Source organism: Spea bombifrons, chromosome 1 (assembly GCF_027358695.1).
Source record: "Spea bombifrons isolate aSpeBom1 chromosome 1, aSpeBom1.2.pri, whole genome shotgun sequence".
In the NCBI taxonomy this organism is placed as follows: domain Eukaryota; kingdom Metazoa; phylum Chordata; class Amphibia; order Anura; family Pelobatidae; genus Spea; species Spea bombifrons.
In genome coordinates, this window is record NC_071087.1 from 111922009 (window position 1) to 111940039 (window position 18031).

General features: G+C 41.2%; 1 protein-coding gene and 1 long non-coding RNA gene across 2 annotated transcripts; one reads left to right on the top strand and one right to left on the bottom strand.

Annotated features, from left to right (window-relative positions):
• Nucleotides 1-297: 297 nt before the first annotated feature.
• Nucleotides 298-1942, bottom strand: LOC128499706 (uncharacterized). Its single transcript, XR_008354801.1, has 3 exons — nucleotides 1840-1942; nucleotides 943-1021; nucleotides 298-442 (listed from the first exon to the last, which is right to left on the bottom strand). It is a non-coding gene; the product is annotated as an uncharacterized LOC128499706 (long non-coding RNA).
• Nucleotides 1943-7581: 5639 nt separating this feature from the next.
• NIPSNAP1 (nipsnap homolog 1) lies at nucleotides 7582-14814 on the top strand. Its single transcript, XM_053468569.1, has 10 exons — nucleotides 7582-7717; nucleotides 9201-9328; nucleotides 10039-10084; nucleotides 10916-11010; nucleotides 11094-11164; nucleotides 11294-11434; nucleotides 11679-11710; nucleotides 12173-12267; nucleotides 14286-14369; nucleotides 14589-14814. Exons 1-10 carry the CDS (start codon nucleotides 7635-7637, stop codon nucleotides 14651-14653), a joined length of 840 nt encoding a protein of 279 aa, XP_053324544.1. The 5' UTR covers nucleotides 7582-7634; the 3' UTR covers nucleotides 14654-14814.
• Nucleotides 14815-18031: the final 3217 nt, after the last annotated feature.

The following is an 18031-nucleotide window of genomic DNA, read 5'->3' on the forward strand; positions in this document are numbered from 1 at the left end:
ATGGAATTTCCACAGCATGGGGAAACGGAGCATTGGCCCACCCTGCTCTCCAATTGCTCCACCCTAGGGACCCATATTTACGATCTGGATAGCACCTGTACCCAAATACCACACTAAGCATCTCCCTGGGGTTTACACTGTCACACATTACACATAGAGATAACATTAAATATGGACATAGCATTAAACATGGACATAACACTACTCATTGAGATAGCATTAAACATGGAGATAACATGCAACACATCGGAAGGATTTCATTTTGGAATGTATCGATTTTATTTTGAAATATAACTATTTCTTGTTTGAACACCAGTTTTACCGTCATCTATGTGGGACAGCCATGGGTGCCAGGTTCGTGCCGAGTTACGCCAACCTTTTCGTAGCCGAATGGGAAGCAGAACAGATATGGCACAACAATCCATTTGAAGCAGACCTGGTGCTGTGGAAGAGATATATCGATGATGTGTTAATTATATGGAGGGGAACACTGGATAAATTACATCAATTTATAGAATACATCAACCAGAACCAATACAACCTAAAATTTACTTTCAACATACTAAAGCAAAGTGTTGAATTCTTGGATGTGGAACTATTCACAGAAGGCAATGCTCCAGAAATTATAAAAATGCTACCGATGCCAATGGTTTCATTGATTACACAAGCTGTCATCACCCAGCATGGTTAGATAACATCCCCACGGGACAGATGATGAGAATAAGGAGGAACTGTACACAGGACCAGGACTTTATTAAACACAGCACAGATATTATAAGTAAATTTAGGGAGAAACACTATCCAATAGAGTTATTAGCGAGAAGTCAACAGAAAGTGGAACAAATGGACAGATCTCATCTACTAAAAGGAAAGCCCGAACATAATATGAACAAGAAAGATTTCAGTTTTTCATTCATTAAGGAATATAATACTAAGGCTCACCACATTAAAAAGATATTGCGGAAACACTGGCATGTCCTGAAAAGCGATGACATTTTAGGTCCCCTCTTACCGGAAAAACCTCAAATCATATACAAAAAAAAACAAATAATTTGAAAAACATTTTCCTCCCAACAAAGAAAACAGAAATTAATTTTAATACCTTTCTGGGCAAGAAACCCATTGTTTTTTGCCCATGCGGTAGGTGCAAGATGTGCACCTACCTACCAAGGAAAACAAACAGTTTTATCAGTAATAGGACAGGGACTACATACGAAATTAAGAAATTCATCACCTGCACCACCAAATCTGTATTTTATTTATTACAATGTCCATGTGGTGCACAGTATGGGGGAAGAACAACCAGACCACTTAAAGGAAGAATTTAGGAACATCTTGGGAACATTATGAATTCAAGCATTAAACACGGTGTCCCGCGATACTGTAATTCATGTCCTGTTTTCTCAATTAATCAATTTTGAATCATGGGAATAGACATTGTACCCCCAAATTGGAGAGGAGGGAATAGTGCAGAAAACATTTCAAGAAAGGGAACTAAGTGGATCTTTAAATTAGGAACATATAAAAAAAGGAGGCTTGGACATAAACTTGGATATTCACGCTTTCACCTAAGGGATCCTAACCCCCATTTGAAATAAATAGACACAGACAACTTATTCATTCATGGGTTCTTCAATATTACTTTTTACTATACACAATTCCAATATTTCATATTTTGTATTATTGTTTGGCACTTTTCCACCCTTATTGCTCTCTTTTCTGTGGATTCATATAGACATTTATGTATAAACAAAACCCATAGTATGTTTAGTTATAGTTCATATATCCACGTTTAATGCAATCACATCCTTAAACGTTTACATCCTATAGCGTTTATACTTAGCGTTCATGTTAATCCGTCTTCAAATGTCATTTCTTAACATCTGCACTTCACAGCACAGCAGGACAGTAGGACCTGATGCAACACCAAGAAAAGAGACAGCCCTACGGAGAAGGAGAAGCCGTTTCTATGGGGACGCGTATAAACAGAATGACGGCAGTACGCACATCCAGCCTCCAATACGTCCTCACGTATTGTGGAATGACGTAACAGCGCCACCTAGTGTACATGTGCGTACAACACGTCCTCATGTTCTGGGAAACAACGTTACACCGCCATCTAGCGTATATAGAAGAAAATACAACGAATTAACACATAAAAAGAGTGGAAGAAGCGATCAAATACTTTTTTCCTGAGGAAGCCATTAAAGCCGAAACGCGTTGAGGAAAGACTTTTTATTTCACTTAATCGTTTGACTTTTACATATTTATATTTTATATATCTTAAAGTACTTTTTTTAAAATTTAAATAAAATTATTTTAAAGGCATATTCCCATAATAAACCTATATTTTTAAATATAAGCAGCAGTTGTTTATTCTCTGGGGGTGGTTTTCCCGCTCCCTGGCTGGAAGAAGTTGCCACACTATATCACAGCGTTCCTGGATCCTGGACACCGTGGGCTTCCCCTACCCCCCTCCCTGAGCGCACCTTGCACATAATTTTATGTGCATTGGATCCCGTGAGTGCAACCATTTACTACCTTTTTCACAAGCTGCTATGAGAGGGGAATGAGAAACAGACACAAATCTTCAGCACTATTGTGAGTGCAACTAACGCAATATAATTAACACCGTATCGTCTGAACAGTCTACACTATTGTTGTTTTCTTTGTTTTTCTTACATGAGCGCCCCCTATTGAAATTCAACCTATACTTTACAACACCTGGAGAGAGTTGTTTTTAAGGAGGCAGCTGTGAGAAAACAAAAGGGAAGTATTTTTAAGAGATTTACTTATTTAGCACACACTATTTTTGGGGCACACCGGTTCTCCTCACAATCTTTTTACTAAAGCACACACACCCAGGGACTCACACTAACACAACCAGACAATCACCACTAATACACACACACCCAGACATTCACACTAACACAACCAGACCCATACATTAACACACACCCTGACACTAACACAACCAATCAGCACTAATACACACACAGACACTCACACTAACACAACCAGACCCATACATTAACACACACCCTGACACTAACACAACCAGACAATCAGCACTAATACACACACCCAGACATTCACACTAACACAACCAGACTTATACATTAACACACACCCAGACACAAACACAACCAGACAATCAGCACTAATACACACACCCAGACATTCACACTAACACAACCAGACTTATACATTAACACACACCCAGACACAAACACAACCAGACAATCAGCACTAATACACACACCCAGACATTCACACTAACACAATCAGACCCATACATTAACACACACCCAGACACTAACACAACCAGACAATCAGCACTAATACACACACCCAGACATTCACACTAACACAACCAGACCCATACATTAACACACACCCTGACACTAACACAACCAGACAATCAGCACTAATACACACACAGACACTCACACTAACACAACCAGACCCATACATTAACACACACCCTGACACTAACACAACCAGACAATCAGCACTAATACACACACAGACACTCAGACTAACACAACAAGGCCCATACATTAACACACATGCACAGACACTTAAACTAGCACAAATGCATGCTATCATACCCAGAGAGACACACACAGACAATATCATACCCAGACACACACAGTAATAATATGCGTGCACACACAGTCATAACATGCCTGCACACACACTAACATAAAACAATAGAAGAATTCCGCGCATATTCAGCGAATATCACTGAATATATCAATCACTGATCTAAGGAGTAAGTATTGGGGGTTGCATCACACTATATGGCTATATAACGCTCAGTTGCCACTACATCAAAATACCCTGAGTTGGACGTGTCTGTCTAACCAGCCTTAGATATAGCCATATAGTATAAAGAAATCCCCAATATATATTCTTTAGGTTTTTTGAATGATATTTACTGGGTATGCGCTGAATTCTTGCTTTGTTTTGTGTATAGCAGATAGCATTAAACATGTTGATAGCATTAATCATGGACATAGCATTAAACATGGAGATAGCATTACACATGGAGATAGCGTTAAAAATGGAAATAGCATTAAGCATGGGCATAGCATTACACATGGGCATAGCATTGCACATGGACACAGCATTACGCAAGGAGATAACATTACACACGGACATAGCACTACACACAGAGACAGAGCCGGCCTTAAGTGTTCTGGCGCCCTGTGCGGACTACTCCTCTGGCGCCCCCCATTCCCAAAAAAAGAAAGGAAAAAAATCTCCCCCCTCTGCCCCTTTTCACTATCTACCACCTCTGCCCCTTCTCACTGCCTTCCCCCCTCTGCCCCTTTTCACTATCTACCCCACTCTCCCTATCCTTACTTACCTTGTTGCCGGAGTCCTGCGATGGGAGCCGTCTTCCCGCTCTGCCGCGGTGTGGCATAATTCCAGCGCTCAGCATGAAACGCCGGCACCCCGACGGAGTCTCGGAGAGTGAAGGGCGCCAAGCGGTCGCTGAAAACTTCACGAGCGACCCGGGACTTAAATTAAAACACCGTTTTTTTTTGGTTTAACTTTATTTAACATCCTCTAAAGAAAAAAAACTTTATTTAACATGAAGGATGTTAAATAAAGTAAAAAAAAAAAAACAACCCCCCCCGATGTTTTAATTTAAACCCTGTGCGGACGCACACCTGTAAGGCCGGCCCTGGCGGGGGCTTCCCGGCCCCTTTGAGTGGCGGACCCGGTCGCAGTTGCGGCGGGCTTAAGGGGCAGGTGCATTTTTCGGTGCACAAGTTTATAGCAAGATGCACAAAACATTTCATAAAAGCCAAAATACACCTACATTTCCATTCCGACATGTCATGTTTGGGACAGTCTATTTTAGTAGTATTAATTTTAATTCCAACTATGTACCACATGAGAGATACAAAAATAAAATACCTGTATTAACACCAATATAGGCTATGCAATGTTATACTTCAAGTGTAAAAAAGGAACTATTATTTATTAACTCTAGTTACCTGGGGAAAGAAATATATTATTGCGAGCAGTTGATAGGAAAGCTACAGGTTGCAGGTGCAACTTATAACCGTTAAAAAAATAAAAATGCCCTGGTCCCCAAACCTTAATAGAATTTAAGATACTGGAAACGGCATGTGATGTAATTCTCTGCACTAAGGGAATGGCATCCGTAGTTCCCGCTGGTCTCTAATCTTTTGTTCGGAGCTTGGAAGACACTGACCCCGGCATATAACAGCCCTCTGCCATAGTGACTGTCGAACCAGTTGCCTCAGATTCTGGTATTGTTCTGTAGGCAGAGTAGTGGTGTAGCAGGAGAGGATGACCCGCAGCAGCCCCTGGAATTCTGATACCACATCCATGTGTTCGTCAAGGCGACCGAAGTCTGTTGTCCTGTCGGTTAATCCCGGTAGAAAGTAAGTGTCCCTCAGACTAAGAAGCAATCCCGCCGCTTGCCACCAATGTCACGGGGCTGGCTAGTCCGACCGACTGCCTCTGCTGCCTTAGCCTGGGACAACACTTTCCCCAGTTCCCCAGTCACTAGCCGAGACTCAGTGTAGGGTAAAACCAAACGAAGACTGATTTATTTTGGACACACAGGGCTGGATATATCCATCAAAACACACATTTACATAAAATAAGATATTGGGACACAAACCGCCCCCCTTAATCTGCCTCCCAGAGACAACAGGGGCAGTAACGAGATTAACAATACAATGTTGTTTATACAACATTAAACTGAAACAATGGCAGTCACTCCCTGGTTGCAGATCCTGGCTGTCTGCTGGAGATAATCCCCTCAGCAAGTGATGAGATGATACTGCTGGGGGTAGCCACAGAAGTCTTTACAAACCCAGGGCCCATAGTCAATAGGGAGGAGGCTGGCAGTCAGGCCTCTCCAGTGGTCCCAGTGATGGAGGGTTCCGTCACAGCATTAAACATAGAGATAACATTATCCTATGGGCATTCCATCAATACTGTCATTCACCTGTCATTCCATAGAACACAGCTATAATTCCACTTAATATGAGGTTTAGAACCTATAACTGTACTAGGGGAGTATACATGACAAAGTTCTATATGATATTTAAGATGGTTTTCTCTAAAAAAACAAGTTTAATTTTTCTCCCATTATATCCTATGGGCATTCACTCAAAACTGTCATTCACCTGTCATTCCATAGAAAGTAGCTATAATCCCACATAATCTGAGTTTTAGATCCTGTGTCTGTGCTAGGGGAGAATGTGTGCCAAAGATCTAAATGATATGTTTTAAATTCAAAATCAATTATTCTTTTACCTTCCATTATAGTCTATGGGCATTCCTCCCCATTATAGTCTATGGGCATTCCTCCCCATTATAGTCTATGGGCATTCCTCCCCATTATAGTCTATGGGCATTCCTCCCCATTATAGTCTATGGGCATTCCTCCCCATTATAGTCTATGGGCATTCCATTTTGTCATTCGTTTTAGTATGTCCCGCTGTGCCCCTGTTCCCACAAAGTTCGAAGCATAGCATTGTCCAAAATGTTGGATTACTGTTGTGTGCCTGGGTTGGAAACGTGAGAGTCATGAGGAACCAATAGTAGTCGGGGCTACATTGTCAAGAGCAGAGATGAGGGTGGCGTTGTAGAGAGGCAGCATGGTTAGGGCATGATATCTTTGAGATGGGAGAGAGGAGAGGGAGTAAATCAGTTGGGAATTTCTGAGGATTAAAAGGTCTCTGGTCTGGTTGGGTGAGGTTAGTATGTGTAAGTTTGTGTTAGCGTAAGTATGTGTCAAGATACTCCCAGAGAAATACTGTGGATTGTTTACTTTTCTAAAATATGATTATAGTGTGTGGTGGTTATCATGTGCATATGAGCTTTCAAACACAGCAATAAAATAGTCAACCCAAACAGTCCTGCTTTGGGGTGCAAATCCCTCTTTCTTCTCCCAATGCTGTTTAGGAGCTGGTGATGTTTGGGTTTCTCACAATGTTCTACAGCCCAAAAGTCATAATTAAGTCTAAAATGACAAAAGTCTCTAAAGGCTTGATAGGACCGGCCTTCTGCTGCCACCCAGCTCCAAGACTTCAGTGTCGCTTTCCTTATTTCTTTAAGTTTTGAGAGGGAAGGAAAGGGCTGCAAGAAGAAGAGCGGGGATCCAGTTTCCACTGTGAATACACCAGAGTACTTTAATATGCATTATTCTAGAGTGGACTTTCCCTTTATGGGCTGCCTCAAGGCCTTGTTACTCTCTAGAGCCTGTGATGCCTAAAGGTGGAACTACATACACAATTTACAGGCAGTGGCCCATTTTTTTTAAATAAAGTAGCCTAAGAGGCACTTGCCAGCCCTCCCTTGATATTGATCAATTAATAACAATTAATGGTACAGTTAAAATGAGGGTATATTAGCAGCTGAAACCCTTCTAGATTTTATAATGGATATATTGAAAACTATAAAAATATTGCATGTTGCTATTACATTTCTCAGGAGTCTAATTGATATTTCTAAACCAAAATACACACAAATCACAGGCTTATTCCCACCTCCAGTCTAAGCCCCGCCCACTCGCTCCTCCCACCCGGACAGCACGGTAGTGGGCTGATCGAGGCTTCCTGCTGCGTTCGCAGTTCGGGAACATGCTGATCCGAGTGACCCGAATACCGGCCTTGCTTCAGAGCTCAGGGCCGAGCCTGGGTCTTTGGCCCCAACACCTGTGTTGGTAAGCTATACGTGATCTTTCGTATGTAGCTGTCACGTCAGACTGCAGCTGGTTGCGCCTTGTCCTCTTGGTGTGAAACTGCAGCATATCGCATGTTTACCTTTCAGGGGGTTTGCAGATGGCCGTCATGATTTGTGCGCTTATGGAGCTTTGTGTGTTATTATTGTTAGGCGAGGATGTGCCGCGTTACAAATGATATATAAAGGCACCTCCAGATTCAGCTGCCGGGTTATTGAACCTTTCCTACCAGATGTCATGGGGCTGCAGATTATCTCACCTGTCTCATCATGATGTGCAGGACTCTATTTGATTTCCCTTACCGCAGTGCAGGTGATTGCACTTTGACATGGGCTTGTTTATATTGCTGTTTTTGCATCACATGCTATGTGATTAATGTGCATTAGTGTTAGTTTCTTGCCATTGACCATGGAGCTGATGGATCCTTTTTTATTTTTCAGGTTGCTATTACCAGGCACTGATCCTCCTCCTCCCTCTAAAGATATTTAGGTTTCTGTCAACCATCACCTGCCCCCATAATTGCTAAACTCTGTACATAGGTCTCCTGAAGCAGGAGGTGGAGAAGGATAAAGGTCGTGCCTGTTTCGCAGTCACTCAAATCAATTGGGAATTAAAAGGGGTTTATTCACTAAATGGGAGTGTTGTGGTTTTAACTTGGTCTCTTCACTATGCATCATGAAAGGCCAACAGGGCTCTGAGTAATTTAGATCGGCTAAAATCTCACTGATTTAAGTATACATTAGATGGGGTTAGTAAAGTCTTCCTGCCGCAGAAGGCCCCTCATAACTTATACAGAAGCCAAGGTGTTAAAGCCACAACTCTCCCTTTAGTAAATAGAATTAGGTGAGCAGTCTTGTGTTTAACCTGTTTTTTCCAATACGTATGTCTTAAATGCTGAAATATGAATTATTCTGTGTTTTCTTACATAAAAGCCCCAATAATATGCTGTTTAGGTGATAAGATGACGAGATAAGTGAAAATGAGCTCCTGCACTGAAACAATATGTATAAACCTGAATTACCCACCTTTAAACATAAAGTATATTGCGCATGCAGTACTGTTGATAGTTACTGATATGGCTGTAAATATCTTTATTTTTTTATTTTTTCTGTTTTAGGGCACGCTGTGTCCGCATTACTATATCTCTTTTCAAATATCATTTTTTGCATGTGACTGTCAGATTCTGGATAATATTGCTAATGCTTTCTGCGCAGGAAAGGAAAGGAATTTGCTCCATATGTATTTTAGTGTAATTTTTTTTTATTGTTTATGTAAAAAGTTTGTGGAATACCCTGTATTACATCGTGAGTTGCTTTCTTACTAAACATCTGATTCTAAAAGTTGAATTTTTACTGCATGTTTTATTTTTAATTTTTGTCAACCAACACCCCAGAGTTTAAAAGCAGTACACAGTTTTATTACGTATTTGTCATTAACATTCTCCCATTCCTTTCTGTATTTTCAGTTATTCCTCAGACTCCAAAGAGAGTGGCTGGCTCCGTTCACTATTCGTGCGGAAGGTGGATCCTCGCCGAGATGCACACTCAACTCTGCTGTCCAAGAAGGAGACCAGCGGCCTCTACAAGATGCAGTGTAAGTATGTCAGCAAGTTTCATTCCTATGTGCGAAGACCTATTTCAGGGGTGTCCAACCTGCGGCCCTCCAGCTGCTGCGGGACTACATCTCCCATACTCCTCAGCCAGCCCCTTAGCTGAAAGAGCATTATGGGAGATGTAGTCCTGCAGCAGCTGGAGGGCCACAGGTTGGACACCCCTGACCTATTTGGTCCTGGGGTTTACTTCGTGCCGAGATGTATGCACGTGGCTTTGTTTAAGCTCAGTATTGGAAAACTTCTTAGTAGGTTATGGGAAGTGCGAATGCAATCTGCGGCATTGTAGGATGGACTGATCTGTTTTAAGGGCTATTTAGCCATAAGACTTTTTATCTGGAGGATTTAATGTGAATCGTGATCTCATTCTGTGCAATCGCAGGCGCTGTTCGGTTGCATAAATATATGGGATATGAAGTACTTGAGCTGTACTTTTTCTCTTTGAGCGTGTCTAGCTAATGATAGGCATACATTTTGCATGGACTGGCATGCATTCTAGATTACGCGGAAGGTTCATTACAACACAATTTCCTAATATTTTCTCTACTAAAGCACTTTTGCTATGATGTTCCTTACATCCCCTTGTCTCTGCAATGTATGCGTGTGTAAACGACTAAAGTGCTGTATGCTGTATATTGCTGGACGCGTCTTTCAAGTTGCCCACCTGCACTAATCCCTATCTGATTTCTTTCAGTTCATAACGTGAAACCCGAATGCCTGGACGCTTATAACAAACTAACGTGAGCATCCTTTAAAACATTCCCCGCTCTGCCTTCTCTAATGAGCCGAATGCGTTCTCCTGATTGTTTAGTAGATCATGCGACAGAGTGGTATAAAAGTTGGGGGTTGGGTGTAAAAAGTGACACTTATGCAAACTTTGAAAAGCGGGCTTATCACCAAAGCACCCAAGGGCATGATCCATTCAGCAGGAACATTGCTTTGATCACTTTGCACCAGGATCACTTTTCATGCATAAATCCTTTAGTGTCTTTCATTAAACCCCCCCCCCCCCCAACATTGCAAATGTAAATTGCTGTCAAAAAAAATGTTTTGGTAATGTGTTATACATTAGCAGATTTTGTTATAATTGAAACAGATGGCACTTTTAAAATCTATACACTTTTTTATTCCATTAAAAAAACAGGAAAAAAAATATATATAAAATAAAATTGAGCGAATTCTCATTAGTTTAACTACAAAATAATTAACCCAAAAAATCTCAAATTGATTTTTCAAATCAATCTCAAACTTCAAAGAAATTATCGGGAATTCCATCTTAAATGTTATCAATATTTAGTAGACATTTTTAGCAGTATAATATAGGTAATTTTCTGCAATCATTTTGTCTTTGGAAACTGTTACATTGCAAAAGCCTTGTGAATATAACTAGTGACTTTACACTGAACACTTACACGTGTACTATGTGCGAAAAGTAACCTGAGTAAGTTTTAAATGACACACTTTTCTAAGGTAGTACAGAAGACGTTAGTGATGTATGAGTTAGTGGGCATGTAAGCATTCTGCTTGTTGCTTACTTAACAGCATTGTTTCCCTCCTGGGTGTTTATGTAGAGAGGAGGTGCTACCAAAGCTCCACCTGGACCCGGATTATCCCTGTGATCTTGTGGGCAATTGGAACACGTGGTATGGGGAGCAGGACCAGGCAGGTGAGCTGATGATGAACTGAGTTGGGGCACTGGGGAAATTTGGTGCATACTTATCACCTGTAACTGTGCAACCTACATTGCAGTTCACCTGTGGCGCTTCTCTGGGGGTTATCCCGCACTCATGGACTGCATGAATAAATTGCGCAATAACAAGGTAATAGAGCCCTTTGGCCAATATTACATCTACTGTCTATTCCGAGGTCAAACCAGCCATTCTTCAGCAGAACTATGATGCAGACGTTACCGTTGTGTGTGAATAAAATGTAATATATCTGCTCTACAGGAATACTTGGCTTTCAGAGAAGAGAGGAGCCGGATGCTTCTGTCTCGTAGAAACCAACTGCTCCTCGAGTTCAGTTTCTGGAATGAACCTGTTCCTCGTAAAGGACCCAATATATATGAGCTGCGCACCTACAGATTAAAGGTCTGTGATAAAGGGGGGGTGAGAGAAATAGCTGGGTTCCACATGCATTAAGCTTTAACAGGGGATCATGCTAACTCTAAATGCAGTCATAATATGTACAAACTAATTCACCTAGGGCATAAAAATCCAAGGACAGAGTGTAGAATATTTGATACTGTCCTAACCTCAATATGGTTTATTTTGGTACCCTTTGTGATGCAAAAAAATAAAATGTATAAATTAATGTAACCTCCTTCTCTTTCAGCCTGGAACAATGATTGAATGGGGAAATAACTGGTTAGTCAGATTATTCTAGTATTACTTTTGCTGTTTAACTCTCTCCATTCACCATCTTTGCCTTCCTTCTGTACCCCTTTTTACCTAAACCAAAAGAGGAAAGAAAGGGTTCAAAGAGCAAAACACAGATATAAATGATAAAATATAACTTAATTCATAAAGCTAAACATTAAATTAATGGAATGAAACAATAATGAATAAACCCTCCCAAATGTGTATGAAATAAATCACTAGACACTGACACGTGCACCGAGTGTATAATCAGGGCTACATTGCCAAATGTATCTATTTTTAGCTATATTAATTGAGTTATATTTTATTATATCATTTATATTCGGGTCTTGAACCCTTTTCTGTTTGGTTATAGTATCTGGTTGAAAGGGTTATCCTTGTATTCATTATCTAGCACCTCTTTCTTTTTTTATACCCATTTTTACTTTTTCTATGCCTCTGTTCACTCAGGGCACGTGCTATCAAATACCGCCAGGAGAATGAGGAGGCAGTGGGTGGATTCTTCTCTCAGATTGGAGAATTGTATGTTGTACATCATCTTTGGGGTGAGTATTAACTCATTGGAAACCCAGAACTTAAGTTGACATTTTTACTGATACTGTATTTGGTTGCAACTTTATAGAATCTTCTTAAATATACCGTATTTGCTTGATTATAAGACGACTCCGTGAAATTTTAATATTCATTTTGGAAAAGAAAAATCCTGAATATAAGACGATGCTATAGGAAAAAAGTTTTATTAGTAAATATGAATTCACATGTAAAAAAAAAAAAAAACTATGATTGAGAAATATGCATTTCTTGCTTTTTATTTCTTTTTATTTGCCAACCTGCCCCCCCCATTATGCACATCTGCCCCCCAGATATGCCTTATGTCACCCGTGCTTCAGACTCCCTGGTGTCTAGTGGGGGCAGCCGGTGGACATCTGCCCAATGCTTCCGCCGGGGCTTCTATGACTGAGCACGGGAAGGCCATGTCACGCCGGTGCTCCATCATAGAAGCCCCAGAGGAAGTGCGGCAGCAGCGGAGGAGGTTGTCTGCGCGCATCGCACAGATGCCGACCGACTGTCGGAGAGGAGGATCCAGGTCCCCTGCAGTGCTGCGGGGGATCAGGATCTTAGTCTTGTAGTCAGACCTCTATTTGAGGTTGGATTATATGAATTATGAATTACCGTATTGGCCCGAATATAGGCCGCACTTTTTTCCCCCACTTTTTTCCCCCAGTCTTTAAAGTGGGGGTGCGGCCTATATTCGGGGTCTAGCGCCCGACGCCCGGGACATGCAGTCCCGGGCGCCGGGCAGGCAGCGGGGTTAGGATACAGATCCCCCGCAGCGGTGCAGGGGACCTGTATCCTACTGTCTGATACGCTCAGACAGCCTCCCCTGCCGGCACTTTCCACGGGGGGGGGAGTACCGGCACGGGAGGTTGTCCAAGCGCATCGCACGGACGTTCACCGGCAGCGGCGATGCGCCGTTGCCGGTGAACGTGCGCACGATGCATTCTAACCCCCCCGACTTACCAGGGCAGACTCCCGGGTCTTGCAGGGCCGGCGGAAGACATCTACGCAATACGTGTATACAACTTCCGGTACCGGCACTTCCGCTGAGTGCCGGCACCGGGAGTTGTATACACGATGTGCAAAGATGTCCCCCTCCGGCCCCGTAAGACACCCGGGAGTCTGCTCTGGTAAGTCGGGGGGGGGGAGGACAGAGTGGCAGCATATCTCGAGGGGGGGGGAGGACAGAGTGGCAGCGTATCTCGAGGGGGGTGAGGACAGAGTGGCAGCATAAAAAATTTTCTTTAAAAAAGCACCAAACTTTTAGGGTGCGGCCTATATACGGGGGCGGCCTATATCCGAGCCAATACGGTATATGAATATGAGATGAGGGGTATTTTTCAGGTAACCTCAAAAAAAACCTTGTCTTATATTTGAGCAAATACGATACTTATATCCCTAATAGCAAAAAAATGATATACTGGCAGGAGCGTGGGAACTGTGACTGTTTTAAAAATTGTATTAGTGTTTTATTAGTTAAGAGAGTCTGTGATATGCCAAACCTCAAAGAGTTGAATGAACTTGTTTATGTTGTGATATTGTGGTCTGGCTCAATACAGACAATCTTAGGGGTGACCACTGTCCAAATGATGGACTGCCGGAGAATAATAAGTATCTACTCGAGACACTTATTAATACACTTTTCAGTGTTTCCGTTAGCCAACTACTTAAGTGACAATTATCAAAGCAAAATTAAACAAAAATATGGCTTTCTCTTTTTTTTTTTTAATATATATATATTATTCACAGTAAATGTTAATACATCTGATATCAAAACAAAGCACTGTCCTTGGAGGAAACAAATCTAATTTGTGTAGGTACAAAAACAAATTAAAAGGGGCAACAGAGTCATAAAAAGGCTAGATTTTTGGTACAAAATTCCCTCAGTAAAGAAGGGGTAGATGTTTGTTTTCACCTCCCTTTTGTAATGGTGCTATAGAATCTACAGGTGCTGTATAAATAAGATGTAATGTTAACTGTCCTATATTGTTTTTTATGCTCGTAGCATACAAAGATCTACAGTCCAGAGAAGAAACCCGGAAAGCCGCGTGGACCAAACGGGGATGGGATGAGAATGTGTATTACACTGGTAAGGTTGAAACCCCCTGTTTTCTGTTTAGGAGGACGTTCCCTTAGCCTGTCTATAATGGATCACTTCCTTAGCTAACCAATCATTAAATCTATTGACTAAGTGGGACAAGTGTGACATTCAAATAAAAACACATAGAAATAACCACTAATCCTCCGCTCACATAAAAACAGTATTTTCTCATGCTTGTAACATACGGCTTTTTTCCTCTCTCTTCAGTACCTCTTATCCGTAACATGGAGTCTCGTATTATGATTCCCCTGAAGATCTCTCCTCTTCAGTAAAGCACTCGTGCTCATCTCCAATTTCCTCCAGAGACCCAAGTGCAGGTTTCAAATATCTGACCAAATGACTCTGATGATTCCCTGTTGGAAGTGTTACGTAGAATGGGAGCAGATACAATACCTTTTTAGTAAAACTGTTTTTTTTTTTTTTTGTTTTTTTTTTATGCAGACATCAGCCTCAAGTCCCTCTTAGTGTTTTAACATTTTGAGGCGTTTGTATGGAGATATTTTAGTTATCTCCGTACCGATTCTTGTAGTCGCCCCTGGTCGTTATGGATCTTGACCCCTTGTCAGTAGGAGATTCAATAAACTCTAAATCCATAATTTAAAAATATGTTCTATGAACTCAAAAGAAATATTAGTAATAAATGAAAAGGTTGCTGTTTCTACTGTACTCAGGAATGAGCTGTCTGGGGGCATTCTCCATTTCATGCAGTAATAAATAACTTGAACACAATGTTTCTGTTTTATTTAAACGTTATGGTGTGTTCTACAGTGAATAACTGATTGATTTATCGGTTCTGAATGTGTGTCTTTGCGCCTGCTGCCTTTTACCATTTGCTGCTCTTGTAATGTTTAACAGACAATGTAAATAATAAAACTACTGCACTGTGTCGGCAGGTTTCTTCTTCATGTTGATGCGCAGTGGCTGCGTAAGCTTATTTGTAAACAAAAAACAAAAACTGTCTGCGCTTCTTACCCTAATAAAGTTGGCAACAAATATGTAAACATAATATAAATGAGAGGTTTTGGTTATATGAATTGGCCAAAGCATAATTAAGCTCACCCGCCACGTCAAGGCACACTCTCAATAGGGTGAGAACCTACTCTCACCTCCTACATAGTGGGCACACAAAGCAGTTTATACTGCTACCAAAACCTTATTAATGTGTTGGGGGAGGTGCAATTAAACCTCCTCCCCATTAACCCCTGGACAGCAAGCTGCAACCAGACTGATGAGGAGCCAACAACCTCAAATATGTGCAAACAGGGAAACGAAAAAAATGTCGGTGCGCTAAGCTAGTCTCAGGCTCAAATAATACAAATATGTAATATGAGGCCTACCAAACAGGTGTAAGCATGCTGCAAGAAACAGTGTAGCTTTTCCCTGTAAGCTTATTTGTAAGCCAGTTCTTGAACTTGTTTGCACAGCCTGGTATGTTCTTCATCGTGTATATGTATTTTAAAGTATACAGTAGATCTCTAGTGGTCATTGAACTACAGCTCAGTTTCAAAATCGAAAGAAGTACCGCAGACACTCTTACTAGATAAGTCATAAACATTTTATTGTGCTACAAACGGCCTTCTTCAGGGTAAAAGTACAGGCCATTATCTTTTAATGCTGTCTGAGTATGATGGGAGATCTACAGCTTCCCCTGGCACCATCCAGTATTATTTTGATAATACACACTTAAGCTCTGGGAGGGATGTGGACTTTTAATACAGCACAGAATAGAAGAGAGTAATCTATAGGTAGAAAGTCAGATGATAGAAACAGAAAAAAGTATTAAATGGTTAATATAGGGAACCTGATAGGTTCCAGGTATCGTTGAGAATGAAACTGTGATAGATTTAAAAACAAATGATGCAAATGGAAACTTGGAGAACATAAGATGAAAACAGAACGCAGATGTCATAATGGTGCAACAGATTGATGGAGAATAGAGTAGACCAAGGGCTTACTATGAATAGTGGTGGACATGTACCTGCAGTTCCAAAGAGGCCTGCAACTAAAATCATTGTGGGCTGTTAAAGCTGCTGTTATCACATCTGATCTGGCATCTTGTGGACCCTAGATAACATGGCACAAAAACAAGGTAGGTGGTCTTTGGGAGAAACCCCAATATCTTGAACTTAAAGGAACTTCATTACATTATTTCAGATTTGTTCTCAAGAACTCCAAATGGTGGTAGATTGGGACCTAATGTAGGTTCCCATCCTGCACAAGTAGGGCTGCTGGTTACCAAATCAACATACATGTGAAAAATAACCCATCTCAGGTCTGTTCTAGGTCAACTTGCCCCTTACTTACCAGCCTATAAAGCATACTGGTAAGGATCCTATATTTGTGACAATACCTCTTACTGTAACAATAAACATAAAGCCAATCCATACAATAGAACAGCACAAAGTGAACAACCAGAATGTATTAAAAGTTATATTTACTGCAAAAACACAGGTAACAAAAGGAAATGCCTATTAACTTTTGAACATAGTTTCATAAAAAGATATTTACAAATATTTTAATCTATACACTATGTAAATCTATAGATGTATTACATTGTGTATTATATTACTATTGCAATATGAATATACACATTATCTATACACTGTGCAAGTCTATAGACATACTGGATATACTGCAAAATATGTCACTAAAGGCAGACTGATGCTGTCTCTCCTCTGCGTGTGCTTTGTGCCTTCTAATTTTATTAACTGCCATTTTACATATCTGTAACTCCGTATAGTACCTGGGAACTTCTTTGCTCCGGCTACCTGGGGCCTTACCTTGCGGTCCCACTGACATTGATGGGAGTTCCCGCTGACATCGGTGGGCGGTCCCGATGACATCAGTGGGAGTTACCTCTGATGTCGGGGGCATTCCCTCTGATGTTGGGGGTGTTCCCGCTGATGTTAGCGGGAAACACCCACATTTAAAGGGAAAATGGGACAGGAGCGGGCGTGTCAAGACCCTGCTCCCACGAGCCGGAGGATTCGGGTCTTGACTCGAGAACCAGAGAAGCGGTGCTTCACCCAGAGAGAAGGGGGGGTACATAGTTAGAACGGGGGAGAGGGAGTAGATAGCTACATAGTTCATAAGGTTGAAAAAAGACCTAAGTCCATCAAGTTCAACCCTTCTACCTAACCTTCCTATTCTTGATCCAAAAGAAGGCAAAAAAACCCTAGTTAAGCTACTTCAAATTCTGCCATCAGGGGAAAAAAATTCCTTCTTGACTCCAAGAGGCAATCGGATTTCTCCTTGGTTTAAGAAGCTCTAAAATATTAATGTTATTCTATTTATATCCCTGTATGTCATGCCTTTCTAAGAAAATATCGAGACCCCTTTTGAAGGTATCTAATGTATTGGATAACACCACCTCCATTGGCAGTGAATTCCATACCTTTATTGTCCTCACTGTAAAGAATCCCTTCCTTTGTCGTATATGAAACCTGCGCTCCTCCAGTCTCAGAGGGTGATCTCTTGTTCTTTGTATATTTCTGTTAATGAACAGGTCACTGAAGAGCTTGTTATATTGGCCCTGCATATATTTATATAATGTTATCATATCCCCTCTGAGACGCCGCTTTTCTAGTGTATATAATTTTAACTTTTTTAGTCTCTCTAAAAAAGGGAGGAGAGGGGGTAGATAGTGAGAA

Bases quoted from the DNA above. Each gene is read 5' to 3' on its own strand.
- NIPSNAP1 (XM_053468569.1), top strand. From the start codon at position 7,635: ATGCTGATCCGAGTGACCCGAATACCGGCCTTGCTTCAGAGCTCAGGG. The intron at 11,435-11,678 runs GTCTGTGATAAA...CTTCTCTTTCAG, and splicing joins TGCGCACCTACAGATTAAAG to CCTGGAACAATGATTGAATG. The intron at 12,268-14,285 runs GTGAGTATTAAC...TTATGCTCGTAG, and splicing joins TGTTGTACATCATCTTTGGG to CATACAAAGATCTACAGTCC.